The sequence below is a fragment of the Amphibalanus amphitrite genome, unplaced genomic scaffold (assembly GCF_019059575.1).
Source record: "Amphibalanus amphitrite isolate SeventyFive unplaced genomic scaffold, NRLGWU_Aamphi_draft 000050F_arrow, whole genome shotgun sequence".
Classification (NCBI taxonomy): domain Eukaryota; kingdom Metazoa; phylum Arthropoda; class Thecostraca; order Balanomorpha; family Balanidae; genus Amphibalanus; species Amphibalanus amphitrite.
This window is the reverse complement of record NW_024881546.1, coordinates 1,264,648-1,284,753: the sequence shown is the minus strand read 5'-3', so window position 1 is coordinate 1,284,753 and position 20,106 is coordinate 1,264,648. Positions and strand designations below refer to the sequence as shown.

General features: G+C 46.5%; 1 protein-coding gene across 3 annotated transcripts in view; it reads right to left on the bottom strand.

The window, feature by feature from the left end:
• Positions 1-1,982: 1,982 nt before the first annotated feature.
• The window catches only part of LOC122377779 (DNA-directed RNA polymerase II subunit RPB1-like), a 31,669-nt gene continuing 13,545 nt past the window's right edge, over positions 1,983-20,106 (bottom strand). For all 3 annotated transcript variants that reach the window (XM_043358192.1, XM_043358189.1, XM_043358191.1), the window contains 2 exons: positions 7,327-7,439; positions 1,983-3,748 (listed from right to left, as the gene is read on the bottom strand). In XM_043358192.1, the coding sequence (XP_043214127.1) occupies positions 2,302-3,748; positions 7,327-7,439 (1,560 nt within the window). In that variant the 3' untranslated portion in view covers positions 1,983-2,301. The remainder of the gene's footprint in view (positions 3,749-7,326; positions 7,440-20,106) is intronic.

The window sequence follows — 20,106 nt, the reverse complement described above, 5'->3', positions numbered from 1 at the left end:
AATAACATTGTAGAGTGTAAACTATTGGGTAATGCGTAGGTTTCGGACATCCTTGGATGAATTGCTGGCTTGGACATTTGTGGACGGACAGTCGACGTAAGTATTGGACATTGGACAGACATTGGACATGCATTTTCTGAAACTGACACCACTAGGGGACGGCCGCCCAGACAATTAGGACAGACAGACGGCCTAGTCACCCCCTAAATCGTGTTAGCCGTCCGGATTTAAAATGATCTAATCAGACCCAACAAAACAAACAAGTCGGTACCGACCCGCGGGCCCCTACAGGTACACAGGTCGGCTGGCATATCAGAGTCGGCACGCACGGCTGCTGTCCGGTCGGTGACGCATCGCGGCGGGGTCGATAGCGCACGCCGGTCGGCCCCACGCTGACGCATTATTCACGAGTACCCCCAGTAGAGCCGATAGTCCGCCCCACCCCCGTCCTCATCCTCCCCTCTCCACGGCGGAGCGCAGGCGAGGGAGGGTTTGCTGTAAACACTGTCTGCAGTGGCGTGGAGGCCATGGAGACTGACGGTAACGTATTCAATTCACATCGAACCCCTAGTTCAAACAATTGATCGACTGCTTGAAGAAAGCAACCTACTGACCGCATGAGATGTTATTGGCTGGACCGTTTTTGGGCGAGATTCGATGCTTCAATATTGGAGAATAGATGAGTTAACCATTAACCCGCGCCCTGCTGGGGGGGGGGGGTGTTTGAACACCCCCTTGTGGTTTTTTGGTACACCTTATCATACATCAATTCTACACATGTTGTGAAAATTTCAGACCAAGGTCATTCAAGGTCAGGTCACCAGGTCACTTGAAGTGACCTCACCTCATAAAAAGTTTCAATGTCTGCCATGGCTACACCGAGTGACCGATCGCTTTGAAACTTTCAGCGATTGATAAGGGTAACAGTATCTATCAAATGTATATCTCGGAATTTCGATATCGGTGACCTAAGGTCAGGTCAATTTTGCGACCTCCCCATTATAAGTCAACAGGAGAAAATTGAAATGCGCCTCTTTTGGACGAAAGACATTATAAACACTCCCAAACACTGAATTACAAGTGGTTTAGACACACTGAACATGAAAATGGTGTCCGTGACCCCCTATTTATGCCCCTGAGGTCATCTCAGGTCACGAATGGTGTCTAACAGTTTTTCGCAAATAACTTTTGATAGAGGCATGCTAGAGCGGTGAAAACGCCTTAGATGTGTTCAGCTCGACGATACGGGGCGACTGATATGCAACATGACCCTTTCCGGTCAGGTCATGACCTTGACCCGAGGTCAAATTTTCAAGTTGACTTTTCAAGGTCAAATTATAGTTCATTCGATGCGTCTTGACGAGAGGAACACGATGCCGGTAAAAGTAAGCTCGTACAAGGCTTGGCTCAAAAGTTATTGCAGAAAATCTGTTTCCGAAAAAAAATCTGCTATTTTTGCAGTTTTTGCCCGCTGCAGGCAAAACCGTTAACGTTAGGTCAAATCTGAGAGAATTACTCAGAAAGGGCGTTAATAGGGCTATCGAATGCGCTTTTCCGCGGCGCTGTAGCTTTATTGGTTCCCGAGTTATGCGTTGGCTTCCTGGAAATTGTCGACATTCGACCTGAAAATCGGCGAAATTTTGCCTTAAATGACCTCTGGTGACCTGACTTTTGACCTGACCAAAAAAGTGACCGAAGTGATTTCGTCATTATTTTGGCCCTCTTTCGAACGCCGCCTTCTGCGTATCGCTACGTGGCCCAGGAGCCCGAGTTAGAAGGCGGGGGTGTTCAAACACCCCCCCCCCCCAGCAGGGCGTGGAAATCCAGGACCCCCCAGCCGGGCGCGGGTTAAGGAGCTCAAGCTTCTCCCTCGATACTCCCCTCTCCTTGCAGTTATCGACTTGCGGGAAGTTCTAACACACTACTGTGCCTGTGATTCCGAATTTTTTGGACGCACCGCACCGCACATGAAAATCCAGAGACACAACCAACGAAATGTATTTCACATATCTCAATAATGCTTTTGAATTCAGTCAACCCGCACATTGGAAACACCCCATTCCCCTTCGTACAGTTATCGCCTCTCTAAACATATCCCTGGCACGGAATCCGACACTCGTAGCAGGGGCCGTGATGGCTGGCAGCACTGGTTCCATCGACTGACCGGCCGGCCGTCCCCTTGTCCTGCCGTGCCGTGCGTCCCCAGTTTGGCGTCACAGCACCGGCCAACTAGCGCTGTGCGTCGCGAGAGAAGAACCCATTCCCACCACCCTGGAGCGGTCGGCCAGAGGTGGGGCGGAGCTACGGCGTCTGCCCCGCCCCGGCGGGCCGCCCTCCCCGACTGAGTGGCTCCGGGAGCGCAGGGGAGGGCGGGGAGAGGGAGGCTCCCAACGGGGAGACGGCAGTCCGAGACGGCGAAGGAGGGGACTGAAACTTGGAGATAGGAGACTGCGACGGGGAGAAAGAAGTTAAAGACGGCGAAAGAGGAGTCTTAGACGGAGAACGGAGATTCTGAGACGGGAGGAATGGAGCCTTAGACGGGGAGAGGGGAGTTTGAGACGGGGAGAAGGGAGTCTGAGACTGGGAGAGGGGAGTTTGAGACGAGGAAAGGGGAGTGTGAGAAGAGGAAAGGTTATATCGACGCAGGGAGACATTGGAATGAGTTGAGACGGAGGACTGGGGCAGAGAAGCCGAAAAGGAAACATGAGACGGGAAGGAGGAATGTTGAAGAAACGACGGGAAAGGTGTGGGGAAGACTGATGAGTTGCGGGGAGCAGAAGAAGGCTGAGCCGAATGAGATCCAGATTCAGGGGTAGATATCACACGTCCTGACGGGGACGTCATTCCACTCTGGGAGTGGGACAGGACGGGCGCCAGTGAAAGGGCATTCAGACGGGGCTCGGGATGCTGAGTTTGGGCGTATCCGGACTGGACGCCATCAAACTGGGCATTTTTAGATTGGGCGTATCTGGACTGGGCGTATTTGGACTGGATGCCATTGGACTGGACGTTTTTAGGTTGGACGTATCTGGGCTGAACGCCACTGGACTGGACGTTTTTGGATTGGCTGCCTTTGGGTTGGGCGTATCTAGGCTGGACGCCATCAGACTGGTCGTTTTCGGATTTGGCGTTTCGGGACTGGACGCCATTGGACTGGAGGTATTTGAACTGAGGGTATATGGACTGGATGCCTTTGAACTCGGCGGCTTTAGACTTTGCGTATTTGGGACGAAGCCGGAATAGTTGAGACTGCGAGGCAGAGCGATTTGATTTTAGCTGAGCTGGCGGGGACAGAGGACGGTTCGACCTCACCGTCGGACGACGGCGGCCAATTGGACGCCGAGAGACTGGGGGGTTTGCGGGTTTTACGGAGGGTTTTACATCAGCGCGCGACTTCCCGCGGAGCGAGCCGGCCCCCGAGCCGAGTCGGCCCCGCGAGGCAGCTCCGCCGTCCCACCCGCGGCGCCTCGTGGCTCCAACATTCGACATGAGCTGGCTGGTATTGCCGGAAGCGGATGTTACGGCTGTGCCGCTGCCATTTACGGCCTTTGTCGGCCGGCGGCGGCCGGCGGCCGAGGGCGTGGCGGCGGGGGCGCCGCCCCGGGCGCGTCCCTGCGCGGTGGCGTTGGCGACAGTCGGTGGCCCGGTGCCGTTGGCCGAGGATGAGGATCCGGAGAGTGTGGGGCGGCCGGCGGCGGACCGAGGCGCGGCCGAGGACGCAGGCTGGGTGCGGGGCCGGCGGCAGCAGCTGTCAACAGCGGCAGCCGGTCAGACGGGCAGGTGTCACACGCCAACACAGGACTCGGACAGGCAGAGCTATCACAAGGACGCAGGACAGCGCAGATTTACAGCAAAACACGCGCCCAGACACGCATTCCTGCAGTGGAGACCTGCTGCAGGCCCGCGACAAGCGTCGTACAAAACAGTAACCTGACACGACACACACACACAGCGACGCGAAGATCTCAAACACCCACTGTCAGTGTCGATACGACGAGTGTACAGTTACATACGGAAGTGCGCGACCGTGTGTCGACGCGCGGTGCTCACTGCCAAATCTCAATTTCCAGGCGTGGTTGATTCCGTCAATACATAGGGGAAGGAGGGTGAATTGCGCCACCTTAAGGAAAAACGCTAATTGTAAGAAAACCGCTGGAGATATAAGCATGTACTGGTAACCATTTCAAAGAGGAGCTCATTGGCTACGATTTAAGAGCCTCCCGATCAATAAAGAATGTTTCGTTTGCTTCTGACAGCTGCTTTTTCAGAAACATGCAAAAGGGCGCATTTGCCAACAACTGCTGTAAATTGTGCCAGGGGGATGGCGCAATTAGAACCCAATTGCGCCCTAAACTTTAACATGGCTAAGTGAATGAGACGGAATGCATACACCCCGGCAGTCTAATGTCATTGCGGCTTACCTAAACATTTATTTTGTTATTCAGGCTGGATAAATAATAAATGTAGATATGTATCGCGATGTTTTTTGCCCAGGTAGATAACTTTACATGTGTCCGTACGCTTGTAAAAGTGCAACGAAAACGTTTACTGTAACCGACTAGATATATGTGAACGTATGCCCCTATTGAGTTAAATTTTCACTCGTTTCTCTCAAAATTAATGATTTTTATCGTTTTGACAACTTAATGGCATCAGTTTTTACTTTTTTATCATAGCTCTCACTTCTCACGCCTGAGTCCATGTTGAAAATGTCGTATTTTGTCAATTACATCACAAGTCGTAGCCTAAATGGCAGCTGCATTATAAGTTTGACGATAGAAATAATTTGCGGACTGACGACAGCGGGCTGCTCCCCTGCCTGACATTAAACTCCTTCTTTATTGCAATCAGTTAATGATGCATTCATACTGTCGTGATACAATGGCTACACCATCATTCTATTTGCGCCTCCCTGGCGCAATTGCCATGGGCGCAATTAAAATTGAGGTACTTTTTAATAAAAGCATAGAAGTTATCATAAAGATGTTGCAGGAAGTTTACGGTTTCAGTGAAATACAATGAAAAAAGGGTTTTTCTTTCTAAATATCACTCTGAAAATCACACAAATATCGCAAATTTTTATAGCCAACGGTTCAAAATACTGCAAAAAAGTTAAGAAAACGCCATAACATCTTTGATGGCGTAATGAGCCTTGCTGATTGGCTTCATCGGAGTGTTTGGGCCATAAAATGAACAATACAGTGGTGAAAATAATGTTTTCGAACACAAAGTTCTAAACATGCCATTGAATCCGTGGGAATGGTGGGCGCAATTGGTTAGGAGGGCGCAATACACCCACTTTCCCCTACCATAACAGGGATGAACATCTTAATCAAATGCTACTTAAGTATCTGTGAGGCGCCTCGGCCCACAAAGCTAATGTGCATCACGAAACAAATCGGGTCGCCCTCCGATGAATCAGATTAGGCTCGAATTAACGAACAGTACCTATACATTTTAGTGGATAAAAGTCTATACATACTTTGCACATTATCGATGAGTGGTTCAGTTTCAGCAAGTAATTAACATGCAATAAATAAGGCTTGAAAATTGCCCGGGAACTGAGGTTTGTTTTTCAATTAAAAACATAACGAATAGTGTCTTTAGCTATTGAACACAAACTTTCGGTTAAAAACAGTGACCTGCTCTCATCATTTGCTAAAAAAGAAGCGTAAGGCCCGAGCGAAGAAAAGGAATACCAAAAGAGCGCCTGAAAGGCAGATCAAGGCCGCGTGCACGTGCGAGTGCGTTGTCAGGCTGGCGGGCTGGACTTTTTCAGTCTCGATTGAGGAGGCAATCTGACTGCGTAGCGTGCACCCACTCGCTGGCGATAGGTCAGCTGACGTACTGCACGTCTGTAATCCCACCAAACCAGTCACAGACGTCCGTAAAAATACATCGCTGCACCATGCACTTCAAAGGTTAAGCACATTTCACAGTAGCGCACAAAATCAGATAATGTCCTACCAGCTGCGCAGCCTCACGGCCTCAGTTTTACAAGCCTCTTTGACCAAAAACATCCCCTGAGATATTTGAGTTTAGTCTCTGAATAAAATGGGAGGAAGTTGTCGCATCAATGCCTAGCTGATGAAATCATCCTTGGCAAAATACTTCAAAAGGTGCATGCTTAGCTTTGTGCTCCTTAACAAGCCAGTTAAACGTAGTTATATCATTGCCGCTTATGTCTACTCATTATCATCATCTTCGGAGTTGGTTGATAGGATCGATAACATTTCAAAAATGTTCTTGTTGCTTCCGGTCATTAAAGTCTCGACATATCCAAAAAATAATGAAGCTAACTGAATAGGCGCCATGAGCTCTTGTTTTCCAGACATTGAAGGAGCTGATCAATAACCATCATATGTAGAGTTCCACTTACAACTGCCTACCCCTGGCGCATGTGGAAAGCAAATTAGCGTTACAAGCGGAGCTGCGGCCAATGCCCAAAGCAAACTCCTCTCGTAATATGCATTACTCGTAAAAGCACCTGAGGGAACAGTCCATGCCGCCCTACACTTGTGACACGCAGGTCCGATTATATGGCCCCAAAGTTGAACCGGGATACTTTCTCAGATACACAATCCTGCATAAAATGGGGCCGGCATCATCACCTGCAAGGAAAATGGCTCATAAAATATCACAAGCACACAGCATGTGTGCAAAACCTTATGCATACGAGCACACATCCTTTCTGGAATCTGAACCAAGCCTAAGTCCGGCAAATATAACAGCATATGCACTATCAGACCAACCATACATGAATTCAGCCTACCTTCGGCCCACCGCGGCAAGGTTCATGTCCTGCAACACTCGTTGCAGCGCCATGGTAGCTATGGTTTGGTACAAAAATAAATGCTCACAGGTGCACTGGTCACGCAACTAAGCCCTAGCAGCTGGAGGGGATAAAAGCCCTCTACAACCCAGTGGCCCGCCCGCACCCCCAGTGACCCGCCAGTGTTCTGCTAACGCAGAAAGGGGTCCACGGAAGCCGTCGCCCTCGCGCAGCTGAAGGCCATGGGTGGGCACGGTTACGACTTTAAACATGCTAACGGGAAGCAGCGACGTTGCAGAAATGTGGAGTTTGGTGTGGCGGAGTGGCGGCTCAGCAATGAGGCGTCATTTCCGCAGTCGGGGCCACCCCGTCCGTCCGGTCCCGTCACCCTGCAGCGCGTCCAAACGGGACGGCGGCAGTCAGCCGCGCCCATCTGCCGCGGCTGTCCGTGCTGCGGTTCGAGCGCGGCGCCGGCGTCACATCACCCGGCGCGACCCCGGCGCCGGCCGGAGCGCTCCGGTGCGGGCGGCCGGGCCCGCCCGCGCCACCATCACCTGGGGTTGACGATGCGCCGCAGCGCCTCCATGTTGGTGCCGCGGTACTTGTCCGGGTCCACCTGGGTGAACGGCACGCGCGGCTGCTTGGTCTGCGTGTGCCACACCAGAATCTGCCCACAAACAGACACGCGCCTCCGGTCAGACTCCCCGAAACGCACACTTACGACACAGCAGGGTGCCAAAAATAGCGCCAGTCAACAGGCCAATCGGTTGTCCTGAAGTCAGATCCATCGACATACTACGGGAAGGTCGTTAACCCTATTAGTGGCAGGGGGGGGGGGGTTGTTTTTATCCACCCCTCAGGTTTTTCGGGAATATCTCCAAAACCGCTGAAGCTACGATGCTCAAATTTTCTGACTTTTCCTTAAACTAAATTGGGCACATTCCCTGAAAATTTCAAGTTCATAACTTTACCAGGGGCGGCTCCAGAGCACTGGGAATTGGGGGGTCCTATTCGTGAAGCGAGTCATTTGGGCGAAGATCACGATGCTGCACCAGTTTTACGAACAGTGAATGAAAGGTATCATGTGATAACATATACAAAGTTATTGTGCATCCTCTTTTGACACGTTTTTGCTATAACAGGCGGATCCAGGCGTCCAAAAAGGGGGGTTATTTTTTTCCTCCCAACATAGGTGCCCTGACACCGCCTATGCATGACCAATACAATTTTAGTCGTTCTCTCATAAGAAAATTGTAACATAACAAGACCATTGCCACCCTTTTTAGAAACAGTACCAACAAAAACCTTATTTACTATACTTTTGTGTACCCCCAATCTCAATGATCTGTATCCGCCTATGATTTTTGAAAATGCATATTTTTAGGATCCATGTGAATTCCTGGTTCATTCTCTATCGATCGGCAAAAGTTGCGTTAAGATTGGTTCAGAAACCTGGCCGTGATAAACAGTCTAAAATGTATCTGCAATTGTATGTATGTATGTATGTATTGACGATCAAGAGCAATCCACAATCGGCGTAATTTGCCCGTTTTTACCCCCCTCTACCCCCCTATTGACATTTTTCAATTTTATTTTTTTTTTAGAAATGTAGATCTCGTTGAGCGAAATCGAATGCCGTTTGAATTTTGAAAATCGACCCGTTAGATCTCGAGATATCAAGGGGGGGTCGTAAACAGCCCCCCCCCCCTGCCACTAATAGGGGGTAGCCAGGAGCCTGCCACTAATAGGGTTAAATGAGCTACCGAATCTGTCATATTATACTAGCCCTATTAGTTCACGAACTACGGTGTCGGATGAGAAGCCACAAAATTCGAACTGTGTTGGCCATCAGAGATGTTGGAAGTCCTACCTATTGGCCAGAATGAAAGCAACGTTCTTTTTTACCATTCCTACGTTGGCCGTTAATTATTTTACGCTCTGAAATTGGTGCGGCGAGCGACAAACAAATAAACCTTAGCTGAAAACCACATGGGTAGGTATAGCTGATTAAATGTTATGTGTTCAATGTAATCATTAACTCTGACAGCAATAACAGATAACATTCATGTAACAAAATACATTGCACTTAATCATTCTCGATACAAGGAGTGCGGGGTTAACGAAAAACACCTCTCAGTCGTACCGTGGTCATCGTAATTTAAATTGATGCTAATTATTATTTTCGCAAGCGCCAAGCAGCTCTCGCTCGGAGAATATTTGCATGCAACATGTGTACGCTTACGGACTAACTGTTCAAGTGTAAATGTAGGCTCAGTGTAACTGTATATGCATAATATAGCACCACCAGCGCCGCCGATGAATTCCCAACAGTTTTGACACTAAACACAAACGTCTGAGGACCTTTCACAGTCTCACCGATATCAGCTGAGCTTGCCTTTGATTGACACTAAAGCCCATCAAAACCCAATCTAGGAATTAAGTTGCAGGCAACAGGTACAGTCCACAGCAGGAGTAATGTGCGGTTTCAGTCATGGGTATGTTCTGCTTCTGAAGCTTAGGAACGATTAAAGGAAATAGTTCACTTTTAACATGGGGTTTCGAACTGGAATAGCAGTTTCGTAGCTTGAGCTGAGACTAGCACAAATCAGGAGCTTTTACGGCTCAACGATCACCCTAGACGAAGATATTCCATTTCTCGTTCCGAAAAGAGTGCCTTGCAGAGGAATGTGTGCCTTGCACAGGAATGCAGCCACGTCATCGTCAGCCAATCAGCATGCTGCTTACAGCCAATGCAGCATGCATAGGTTTGAACTACGCAATATGATTGGTCAACGCGTAATAAGCTTCCGCGTCAAACATGATTTTACATTAAATATAGTTCGTCCTATATTAAAATATAGAAAATAATTGTTTTTACAAAAAAAGTTTTATTTTATTTTCTGATCATTTTGAGCATAAAAAAATCATAAATCCATAGCAAAATACTCATTTCAGGAAAGTGAACTGTTTCCTTTAACCAGACTACAATGAAACTTTGAATGTAGCTTATATGGGACGACGGTGAAAACAGGGCGCCTGGGGCGATTTGATCAAGGTTCGTGAAATTTACACGTGACGTTTGGCATATAGAAGGCCCACATAGGGGGAGAAGTTTCAAATGTCACGTGACTAGTATGCCCTCCGGCGCCCTGTTTTCACCGGCGTCCCTTATATGTATCGTCATTCGTCACCCTTGCAGCTGCAACTTTAGCTATTGACATCTTCTTTTCGATCACTCCGCATTAAACAATCGCCAGTCAAAGCCAACCGTTGAGATTGGTAAAACCCTACATTACTTTAGCGGTGGGCTGTACCTACCTACTACCTACCTAACGCTTCTCAGAGCTAAGTACAGTCCACCGCTAAAGTAATGTGTGGTTTTACCAATCTGAACGGATGGCTTTGACTGGCGATTTCTTAAAGCGCAGTTACTGAAAAGAAGACGCCAATAGATAAAGCTGCAGCTGCAAGGGAGCCTTTGAACTTGTTCGGAGGTCAAGGTAAGGCCACTTGACGTGACCTGGTGACTTGACCTTGAACGAAACGGGTCTGAAATTTTAACAACATATGCGGAATAGGTGATGAGCAGATATACCAAAAACGGCGGCGCTGGGCACCGCCGTTTTTTTTATAGATATTCGCGAAAAACCTTGGGGGAGGGGGCGTGAAAACGCCCAGCACGGCGCGGGTTAAGTCAACACTGATCCACAATTCATTTCCTGTACTTTCAAAATGCCTAGGATTCCGAATGTACTCGTATAATTACCGTTGTGCCACGTTTTAACCCACGCCCCACTGGGGGTCCTGGATTTCCACGCCCTGCGGGGGGGGTGTTTGAAGACCCCCCACCTTCTAACTCGGCTCCTGGGCCACATAGCGATACGCGGAAGGCGGCGTTCGAAAAAGCGCCAAAAATAATGACGAAATCACTTTAGTCGCTTTTTTGGTCAGGTCACCCGAGGCCATTGAAGGCAAAATTTCGCCGATTTTCAGGTCGAATGTCAACAATTTCCAAGAAGCCAATGAAAAGCTCGGGAACCAATAGAGCTACAGCGCCGCAGAAAAGCGCATTCGATAGCCCTATTACGCCTTTTCTGAATAATTCTCTCAGATTTGACCTAACGTCAACAGTTTTGCCTACAGGGGGTAAAAACTGCCAAAATAGCCAATTTTTCGGAAACAGTTTTTTCTGCAATAACTCTTGACACAAGCATTGCACGAGGTTACTTTTACCGGCATCGTGTTCCTCTCGTCAATACGAATCGAATGAACTATAATTTGACCTTAAAAGGTCAACTTGCAAATTTGACTTCAGATCAAGGCCATGACCTGACCGAAAATGATCATGTTGCATATCAGTCGATCCGTATTGTCGAGCTGAACACATCTAAGGCGTTTTCATCGCTCTAGCATACCTCTATCAAAAGTTATTTGCGAAAAACATAGATAACATTCGTGACCTGAGATGATCTCACGGGCATAAACACTGGTCACAGACACCATTTTCATGTTCAGTGTGTCTAAGTTACTTGTAATTCAGTGTTTGGGAGTGTTTATAATAGCTTTCGTCCAAAAGCGGCGCATTTCAGTTTTCTCCCATTGACTTATCATGGGGAGGTCGCAAAACTGACCTGACCTTAGGTCATCAAAATTCGGATATATACATTTTGTACATGCTATTCCTCTTAGCAATCGCTGAAAGTTTCAAAGCGATCAGTCACTCGGTGTAGCTATGGCAGACATTGAAACTTTTTATGAGGTGAGGTCACTTCAAGTGACCTGGTGACCTGGCCTTGTGCCGTCGAAGGACGCAAAATGGCCTGTGTCGGCGAGGGTTAATGCAGAAACACATCGTAAAGGGCAAAGGCAACTTGAGGTGTGACACAGAGCTACTTTGCCATCGATAAACAAATGGCAGAGATTGGTCGGACTGATAATCCTAAAACCCCGCTATATTCAGTAGGCCGGTATTCGCTTAGTAGTCGACCATGGCCCCGCAATGACCGTGTTACCCTCTCGTCACGCCCCGTTTTGGCATCTGGGGCGGGTCTGTCGGCCGCACCGAGTGGCACATGCATTTGCAGTCTGTTGGGCGGGCCAGCCCAGCTCTCAGCGGCAGCAGCGGCACGACCTACTCCCGGCCGACACCTGCACCGGTGCGTCCGCCGGCCCCTGGACCTTTCGAGAACCGACTGTCACCGGCACCGCTACTGGTCAGCAGCGCGGACAGCGTCTCTGCGCCCCCACCGGCGACGGCAAAAGTAGGGAAATCGGGACACCCGGCAACTGTGACCACTCGTCAGACCAGTTCCAGATCCAGATAGGTACATGAAACGATTCGATTTATTGAGAATAACTCGAAGGCTATGATATCGGTCACTGATAAATCAAAGCAGCAAGAAGCACGAGGTTTCACCCCTAAAATTGGGCTCACCGTTGTCTTAATCGTCCACCGATTGTGGAAGAAACAAGCATTTGTAGTTGGCACACAAAGTTTTGCGTTTGCCTTTTATTTTTAAATTTTGCTCGAATACCTATAAGATTACAAGCATTCAGAGTCACAGACCACGCTTAGCAGAGCTTCTTGCGCAGGCACCGACCCTCCTTCCGATCGTGAAATTTCGGGCAACGGGAGGATTAAGATAATACGATTTTAGTGTTTAAGACAAGGTTTACCCTCGCCCCGTTGGGGAGGGGGCAATATGCCCCTCCCCCTGTGGGTTTTCCTTAAAGGTAGTGTGCCACCTTTGAAAGATTTCCCGTTTTATTTTTCCTAGGATAAGAAGCTTCTGTTTTTACCTAATATCGCAAAAAAAAATCAAAAATGGGCCTGGAATAGTGCCTTTTTCGCCTAAAAGTTTATCGGTTTTTAGATATGTATAACAACTGTAGTGGGCTCACCTGCAAACAGGCGTCGGGCAACAATCGCGAATGCGGCGCACTTGTGACAATAAGCAAAGGTCATTATAGTGTTACGACCATACGACGTACGGGAATGAGTTATCAGCTGTCTAATCGTAGACAACACAATGTCGAGCCTTAAACTGTAAGCCTGTATTGGTATTGTTTCTTAAATTTGGCTGTCGAACATTAATTTGTGGTTTGAAATATGATTTTATGTAAAATAATTGATATGAAACAGCCGTCTCTTAAGTTATGACCCCATTACACCACACGCAAGTGGCAGAAATGACAATGATCAGCTGACGCATTTTTCTTGGCCGAAGTCAGAGCGCGCGGCCCGACGCACCACGCGTATTTGGAAATTCCGACCTCGACGAGCATCAGAAGCCACCTAGCAGGCGTGTTCGAAACCGCAGGAGATGATGATGAACGGGTTTATCGAAACTTGATTGGATGAGCCTATCGGTAATAGCGATTTTAGTGTGTGCATTTATTGTTCATAGTGGTGTGAAATGTGGTTGGGGTACGACCGACAACCCGTCGGGGCGAATTTCGCACTGGGGTACTCAAAATTTGAAGAATTTAAGACGTTTCCATAAGTTTTGAAGGTATGGATAAGTTCTAAAAATCCGGTTCTCCTTATCCGGGTCGTTAACTCCATGTGGTCCAAGAAAGCTGGCACACTACCTTTAATAGCAAGAAAACGTCGGCGCGCATCGGCGCCAAATTTTCAGTACCTTCCCGGGCATCAATTTGACACCAGCACACAAAATTTCAAGTCTTAGGTCACCTTAGGTCAGGAGTTATGGAGGTCAAACTGAGGTCATGTTCAAGCAAAAATGAGCAAAAGACATGAAATATTGAAACGCTCACAAAGATCAGGATCCGTGGGATCAGATCCCAGATCCATTTTCTCGGATACATGCACATGTCTGTATATATGAGTCCCTGCTCTCTATCTACATACCAAATTTTGGATCCATCCCTCCTTTTTTAGCAAATTATAAACTTCAAAATTGATTACGTCAAATTTTTGAAGTCATTTTTTCTAGCAATTATAGACCAGTAGCGCAAAACAAAGACCTCCAATTGCACTCTCCGTGACGAGCGGCATCGAATCGATACCCATTTTATGCAAAAATATCGAGTATGAAATTTGACCTTATTTGACTTGACCTTCACCAGAACATAACCTAAACTGGCCCCGAAGGTTGCCTGACCCACATAAGCGCATTTGTCATGAAAAAATGGATCATAAAACATGCATCCATGATAATTTCATATTGTGACCCTCAGTGACCTGACCTCTGTGACTTGACCTGGTAGCAGTGACCTCAAATAGGAAAATATGTGTTTGACGAACAAATCCCCATCGAGGATTTTCAATGACATGCACTTCACTCGATTTTACAACACATTTCTTGAAATGCCTGTAAACGGTGAAAATTCGACATTTGACCTGACCTGTGATGTCATCGGCTTGACCGAGGTCAATGAAATTGGGTCACAAGGTAGGGGAGAGTGGGGCAAAGCGGCCACCCTAACGTTTCTAACGATGCCGACGCTTGATTTTTAAACTTGGAAAGATTCTTTCTATACCAATGTGATCCCTATTAAATTGTCTTTTATTCCAACTGCGTTTCATTTCCAAAGGCGTTCACATATGGGAGATATTGACAAAACTTTAAACCTATAGCATATTGGCCACTTTGCCCCATCCCTGAGGCAAAGCGGCCACTGGCGACTTCTCAAGTCCCGATATGAGAAACAGAATAGTTGCCTCATGCACGACTAGGGTATTTGATGGTGACAAGGTTTAAGGGAAGATGGATGTTTACTTTGTTATCTTCCCACCTCACTGGCGGATCCAGGGGGGGGGGCCACCGGGGCCATGGCCCCCCCCCCAAAAGCCTGAAAGGGGGGCCAACATATCTTTTGGCCCCCCCCCCCCAAAACGCTTGGAGAAAAATTAATGTGAGAAGGTTGCGTAGTAGATACCTACTAGAATCAGCAGCGTGATTCAATAGCGTAGAGAAAGTCAGGGGCGCGGGAACTACTTTCAGACTGGGGGAGCACACCATAATAGAGATCAACCTAGGGTCCCCCCAAATCTAGTTTTCTCACCGGTTTTAGGCCACTTATTTTTCATCCCTTGGCTTTTTCAACAAAAAAAAGAAACAGTTGCAAAAAAGGACGGTACCTATTCCGTTTGAAAGTTGTGGGGGCACCGCCCCCACTGGCGGATTCAAGGGGGCCACCGGGGCCATGGGCCCAAAAAGCCTGAAAGAGGGGGCCAACATATCTTTTGGCCCCCCAAAACGCTCGAAGAAAAATTAATGTGAGAAGGTTGTGTAGTAGATACTTACTAGAATCAGCAGCGTGATTCAATAGCGTAGAGAAACCCAGGGGCGCGGGAACTACTTTTAGACGGGGGGGGGGGAGGTCACACCATGATAGAGATCAACCTAGGATCCCCCAAATATAGTTTTCTCGCCGGTTTTAGGCCACTTATTTTTCATCCCTTGGCTTTTTCAACAAAAAAAGAAAACATTTGCAAAAAGGAGCGGTATTCTGTCTGAAAGTTGTGGGGGCACCGCCCGCACGGCCCCAGAGTTGGGGGGGGGGGGGGCAAGCTGCCACCACTGCCCCCTCCCCCCGGTTCCCGCGCCTATGGAGAAACTACCGGGTTTACTAGCTTCCTTCATAAAGTGTCGTCATGTCTTATCGTCACCCGAGAAGGTCTTATTGCATAAATATCGATTGAGCTGTCAAGTTAACAAACTTGCTGTGGCAGCCTGACCTGACATGACCCGGCAACTTTTCATTCACGGAATATGCGCAATAAATTTTTTAGGAAAACTCACTGAGTTTTCGTTGAAAAAAAAAACTTGTTTTGTTTCGTAATTGTACAAGAAGCATATGAGGGACCTTTTTGTCCCTTCCTGCGAAACGGTAAAAGGCTTATTTCGGTCACAGCTCAGGCCAATCTCTAAGGGTCAGTCGGGTCACTTATTTCTTAAAAGGGTCCTTACGGCATCCAAGGACCAATTCCGGCTTTTGAGTGCGCCACATCAGCATTTGATGCTACGACAGATGTCGAAATCTATGTTACAGGCCGTATGAAAATTCGGCCCGTTTGCAAACGGCCTGGCCCAGTCAGGCCATATGAAACTACCTGAAAACACCGGCCGTTTGCAAACTATGACCTGAAATATCAGACCGTTTGAAAACGACCTAGTTAGTTTCGGCCTAGCGGATCCAGGGGGGCCACGAGGTCATGCCCCCAAGCCTGAAAGGGGAACAACATATATTTTTTGTCCCCAAAAACACTTAAGAAAAATGAATGTGAGAAGGGCGTAGTAGGTAGAGAGAAAATACCGTATCATTAAAAATCTGTGAGCTTGATAAAAGTGTTGGTCTTGTCTTCACCCAAGAAGTTCTTATTGCACACTTTAACCATGGATGAAAGAACCTTCATCCCCTGGTTCTCCTTCATCCATGCTTTAACTCTCGATCGACGTGTGAAGTTATCGTGTAAGGTTATCGTGAAGTTATCGTGAAGCCGATCGCGACGAAACTTTAGTACCCTCATGGTGACAAAGTCTGAAAATTTCATGACCCTGACCCAAGTGAACTTTGACTTGTGGCCTATTTCTCGAGACTGTTTGGCCATGTTGGAGGCCATGTTTGGCCGGAATAGCGATTCGGCGTATGTCGGCTCACATTATCCGCGCTTTTATAGTCTTTTCGTGGTTTAAAACGCTCAAACATGTGATGTTGCTCCCACGCATTAGGGCGGATGCCAATGTCACCTTACGGTCAAGTCAGGTCATTGACCTTTGATGACCTCGGTGCACTTTTCCGAGTTTAACATGTTTCTAGGATAGTTTCGTTTAGCTGATTTTGAATTTAGCATTTTGCAGCCATTTGAACATTTACGAAGTAGTTTTGATCAGACATGTGCTTGGATCCGAGAGCTGGATCTATGATCTCAGTGGATCTCTCGACAAAATAGAGGGGTTGGATCCATGATCCGGATGGATCTCTCGACAAAATTCAGGGGTTGGATCTATGATCCGAATGGATCTCTCGACAAAATTTAGGGGTCGGATCTATGATCTCTGTGGATCCAGCGGGCAAAAATTTGTGGAGGACCTATGATCTGTATGGATCTCACGACAACATGTAGCCAATGAAACCCTTATCCTACATAATTGTACACCTTACAGTGCAATACAATTGAGAATTATCACTTGTGGACATGGTTATTGGTTAAGACCACTTGTAATCATTAGGTATCATCATTAAATTTGAATTTAAATAAACAACATTTGTACTACATTTAAAATAAACCAAGAACATGCATATTGCTACTTTTTGTGACCAATTGTAACTTTTTCATGACAGCACTGATGACAATCTTATCAACAAGCTACAGCCACTTTAATTCAATGAACAAGCAGTACAGACAGATGCAGTGGCAGCAGGGCACTGCAGATTTTCATTTTGGTCCCATTCTTTCCATGCAACGCCAGTAGGGCTAATGTTAAAATGCCAAAATCTATGGGGGGCACTGTACCCTGGTGCCACCCCCCCCCCCCCTGTTCTGCCGCCTATGGACAGATGTTAGGGAATCAAACCTGGAAGCCAAATAGGTCAGTTTTGTTAAAAATAATCCAGCAATCCACTTCTGCCAGGTATGAAATCCCAATCCAGAATGTTCGTATGAGCTATTAGTATGTGCAACACAATTTCGATTTAGTAAGAATAGCAACCAACCTCTAATACTTTCCTAATAACATTACAAGTTCAAAAATGGCATCAACTTCTTCAGATTGCCTACTTTTGGCATCGTGCCACGTGTGGTGCCATGCTGTGCTTTTGTTATGAGAGAGCCTCCCAAAAAAAGACAAACGAAATTCACAGCTCACGTTTTGGTAATATGGTTTTATTACGTCATTATCGTTTGACCAATGAAAAATCTTAATTTGACCAAAACCGTAATGATTCCAAAAGATTCCCCGTAATAGGCCCTTTAAACTAATGACGTAAGATATTGTTATTCTTTTGAAAAATGAATAAAACAAAGATGCAAGGCGCACACCGCTCTGGGCGATGTGATACCGTGTCAGCTTACTTTTACGTCATTAAATTCAACGCTACAAAGATGATATTCACAAACAATCGTATCGTAAAATCATGTGAGGCAGAAAAATGAACATTCTTTTTAAAAAACTCCAGACTTTTGAGTTTCCAGTTTGATTCTTTATTTATTTTCATTATACTCGAAGGTAGAACGCCTAGCTCATTTGTTATTTGAAATGACGTCACGAGTTCTATTTAGATACTGAATAATCATTTTACGGTAAATATCCAAGGCCATGACAATTGATATTTCGCTTCCCACCGCTTCCGCAGGCTGTTGAATATCTTTATACTTTTGTTTATATCTCAGTTTATTTTATCAAATATTTCTTTCAATAGATTGAAATACCTTTACCTAACCAAGCCACATGTGTTAGTATCATCTTTTATTGTTTATCAATCAATTGTGGACTGTGGTAGCTGGAAAGTGGAAACTGGAAAGCCTCATGGTTGTCTAATGCAAGATTGTCTTATCAATATCATTATGTACCTAGGTTCTAACATGAATTGTGATGTGGTAGGTACCTAGTTATGTATTGTTCATTAGTCATTACTTTGACTTACCTCTATGTTAATTGTTAATGCAAACTTTTCTGTTGGTAGGTATCAGTCGGGGGAGGTTTGGTCAATCGTTGTCATTTTTAGCACGTGCTATTTTTGTCACACGTGCTAAAAATGACAACGATTCTGCTATTTTTGACAACGATGAGGCCGATTTCACTCCTCAGCGAGGAAATGAAGATTTTGGAAAGATAAACACTGGTTTTGGAAAAGAAGTGCTGCCACCTGGTGCAAGACGAAGAATCCAGCTTTAATATGCCTGTTATTTGTATGGTAGTTTGTTTTGTGGCCTGAAGTTGGAACTTAAAATTGAAGCATCCGAAAATGATCGATATTGATCGAAAACATGATGTTGATGAAAAAAATAATATTTTAAGTTGAGAGAGGAGGCCATTTTATCCAGATGCAGTAGTTTACTTCTTGAAATTATTTTTGCTAATGACGGCTGCTAATTATCCCTCATTACATGGCAGTCATCGTAAGCAAAAATAATTTCAAGAAGTAAACCACCGCATCTGGATAAAATGGCCTCCTCTCTCAACTTAACATATTATTTTTTTCATCAACATCATGATTTCGATCAATATCGATCATTTTCGGATGCTTCAATTTAAAGTTCCAACTTCGGGCCACAAAAAAGGGTATACTTCAACGTTGGACTACCATACAAGCAACGGCCATATTAAAGCTGGTTTCTTCTTCTTGCACCAGGTGGCAGCACTTCTTTTCCAAAATCAGTGCTTGTATTTCCAAAATCGTGATTTCCTCACTGAGGAGTGAAATCGGCTTCATCGTTGCTAAAAATAGCTGATAGCGTTGTCATTTTTAGCACATGGTTGCCAAAAATGGCATGTGCTAAAAATGACAACCATTGACCAAACCTCCCCCAACTGGTATGTGAACTGTGAACAATCTTCATGTCACTCAATTCTCTCAAGTTGTGACTGTCATGAGCCTCCTTTATTTTGAATTCTGTATAATGTAACTGGATGCCTTTACTAATATGTCCTTTGTATAAGACTGTTTGTTTCTAACCATACTTTGGTATTCATAACTTCTTATGAAAGAAAGTTGTTAACATTTTGAGCACCTATGAGCTATGATCCCAATGGATCTCACGACAAAATTGGGGAGCCAGATCTATGATCCGAGTGGATCTAGCGACAAAATTGAAGGGTCAGATCTATGATCCCAGTAGATCTCTCGACAAAATGGAGGGGTTGGATCTATGATCTGAATGGATCTCGGATCTGGATCCATGGGATCGGATCTCAGATCCATTTTTCCGGATCCAAGCACATGTCTGGTTTTGATGCCTTCGTATCATGTTACGTAGCTGCCAGTGGTAGTGGACACCTGCTATACGGACGCCCATAAGTACTCCTACTGGTTGATCTGACCTGACCTGCCCCGACATGGTCTAAACGCATGAAGACATTATCTATGATCCAAACTAACATGAAATTTGTGATCAGCACAAAAAAACGTATTACAGCCTTACTTTAGGAGGTTCTGACAGGTCCTGATTTTCCCGTCTTTTGGGTCTGTGACCTGACCTGGGCGGTGTTTCACGGCACGCTGCCAGCCGCTGCCAGCGCTGATGGCACTTTTGGTTTCAATGGAGACATCAACAAGCCTATACCCACAACACTACCGAAGGCTGGCCTTAGCTCGCGGAATGCGCTATCAGCGGCTGTCAGCACGACCGTGAAACACCGCCCTGG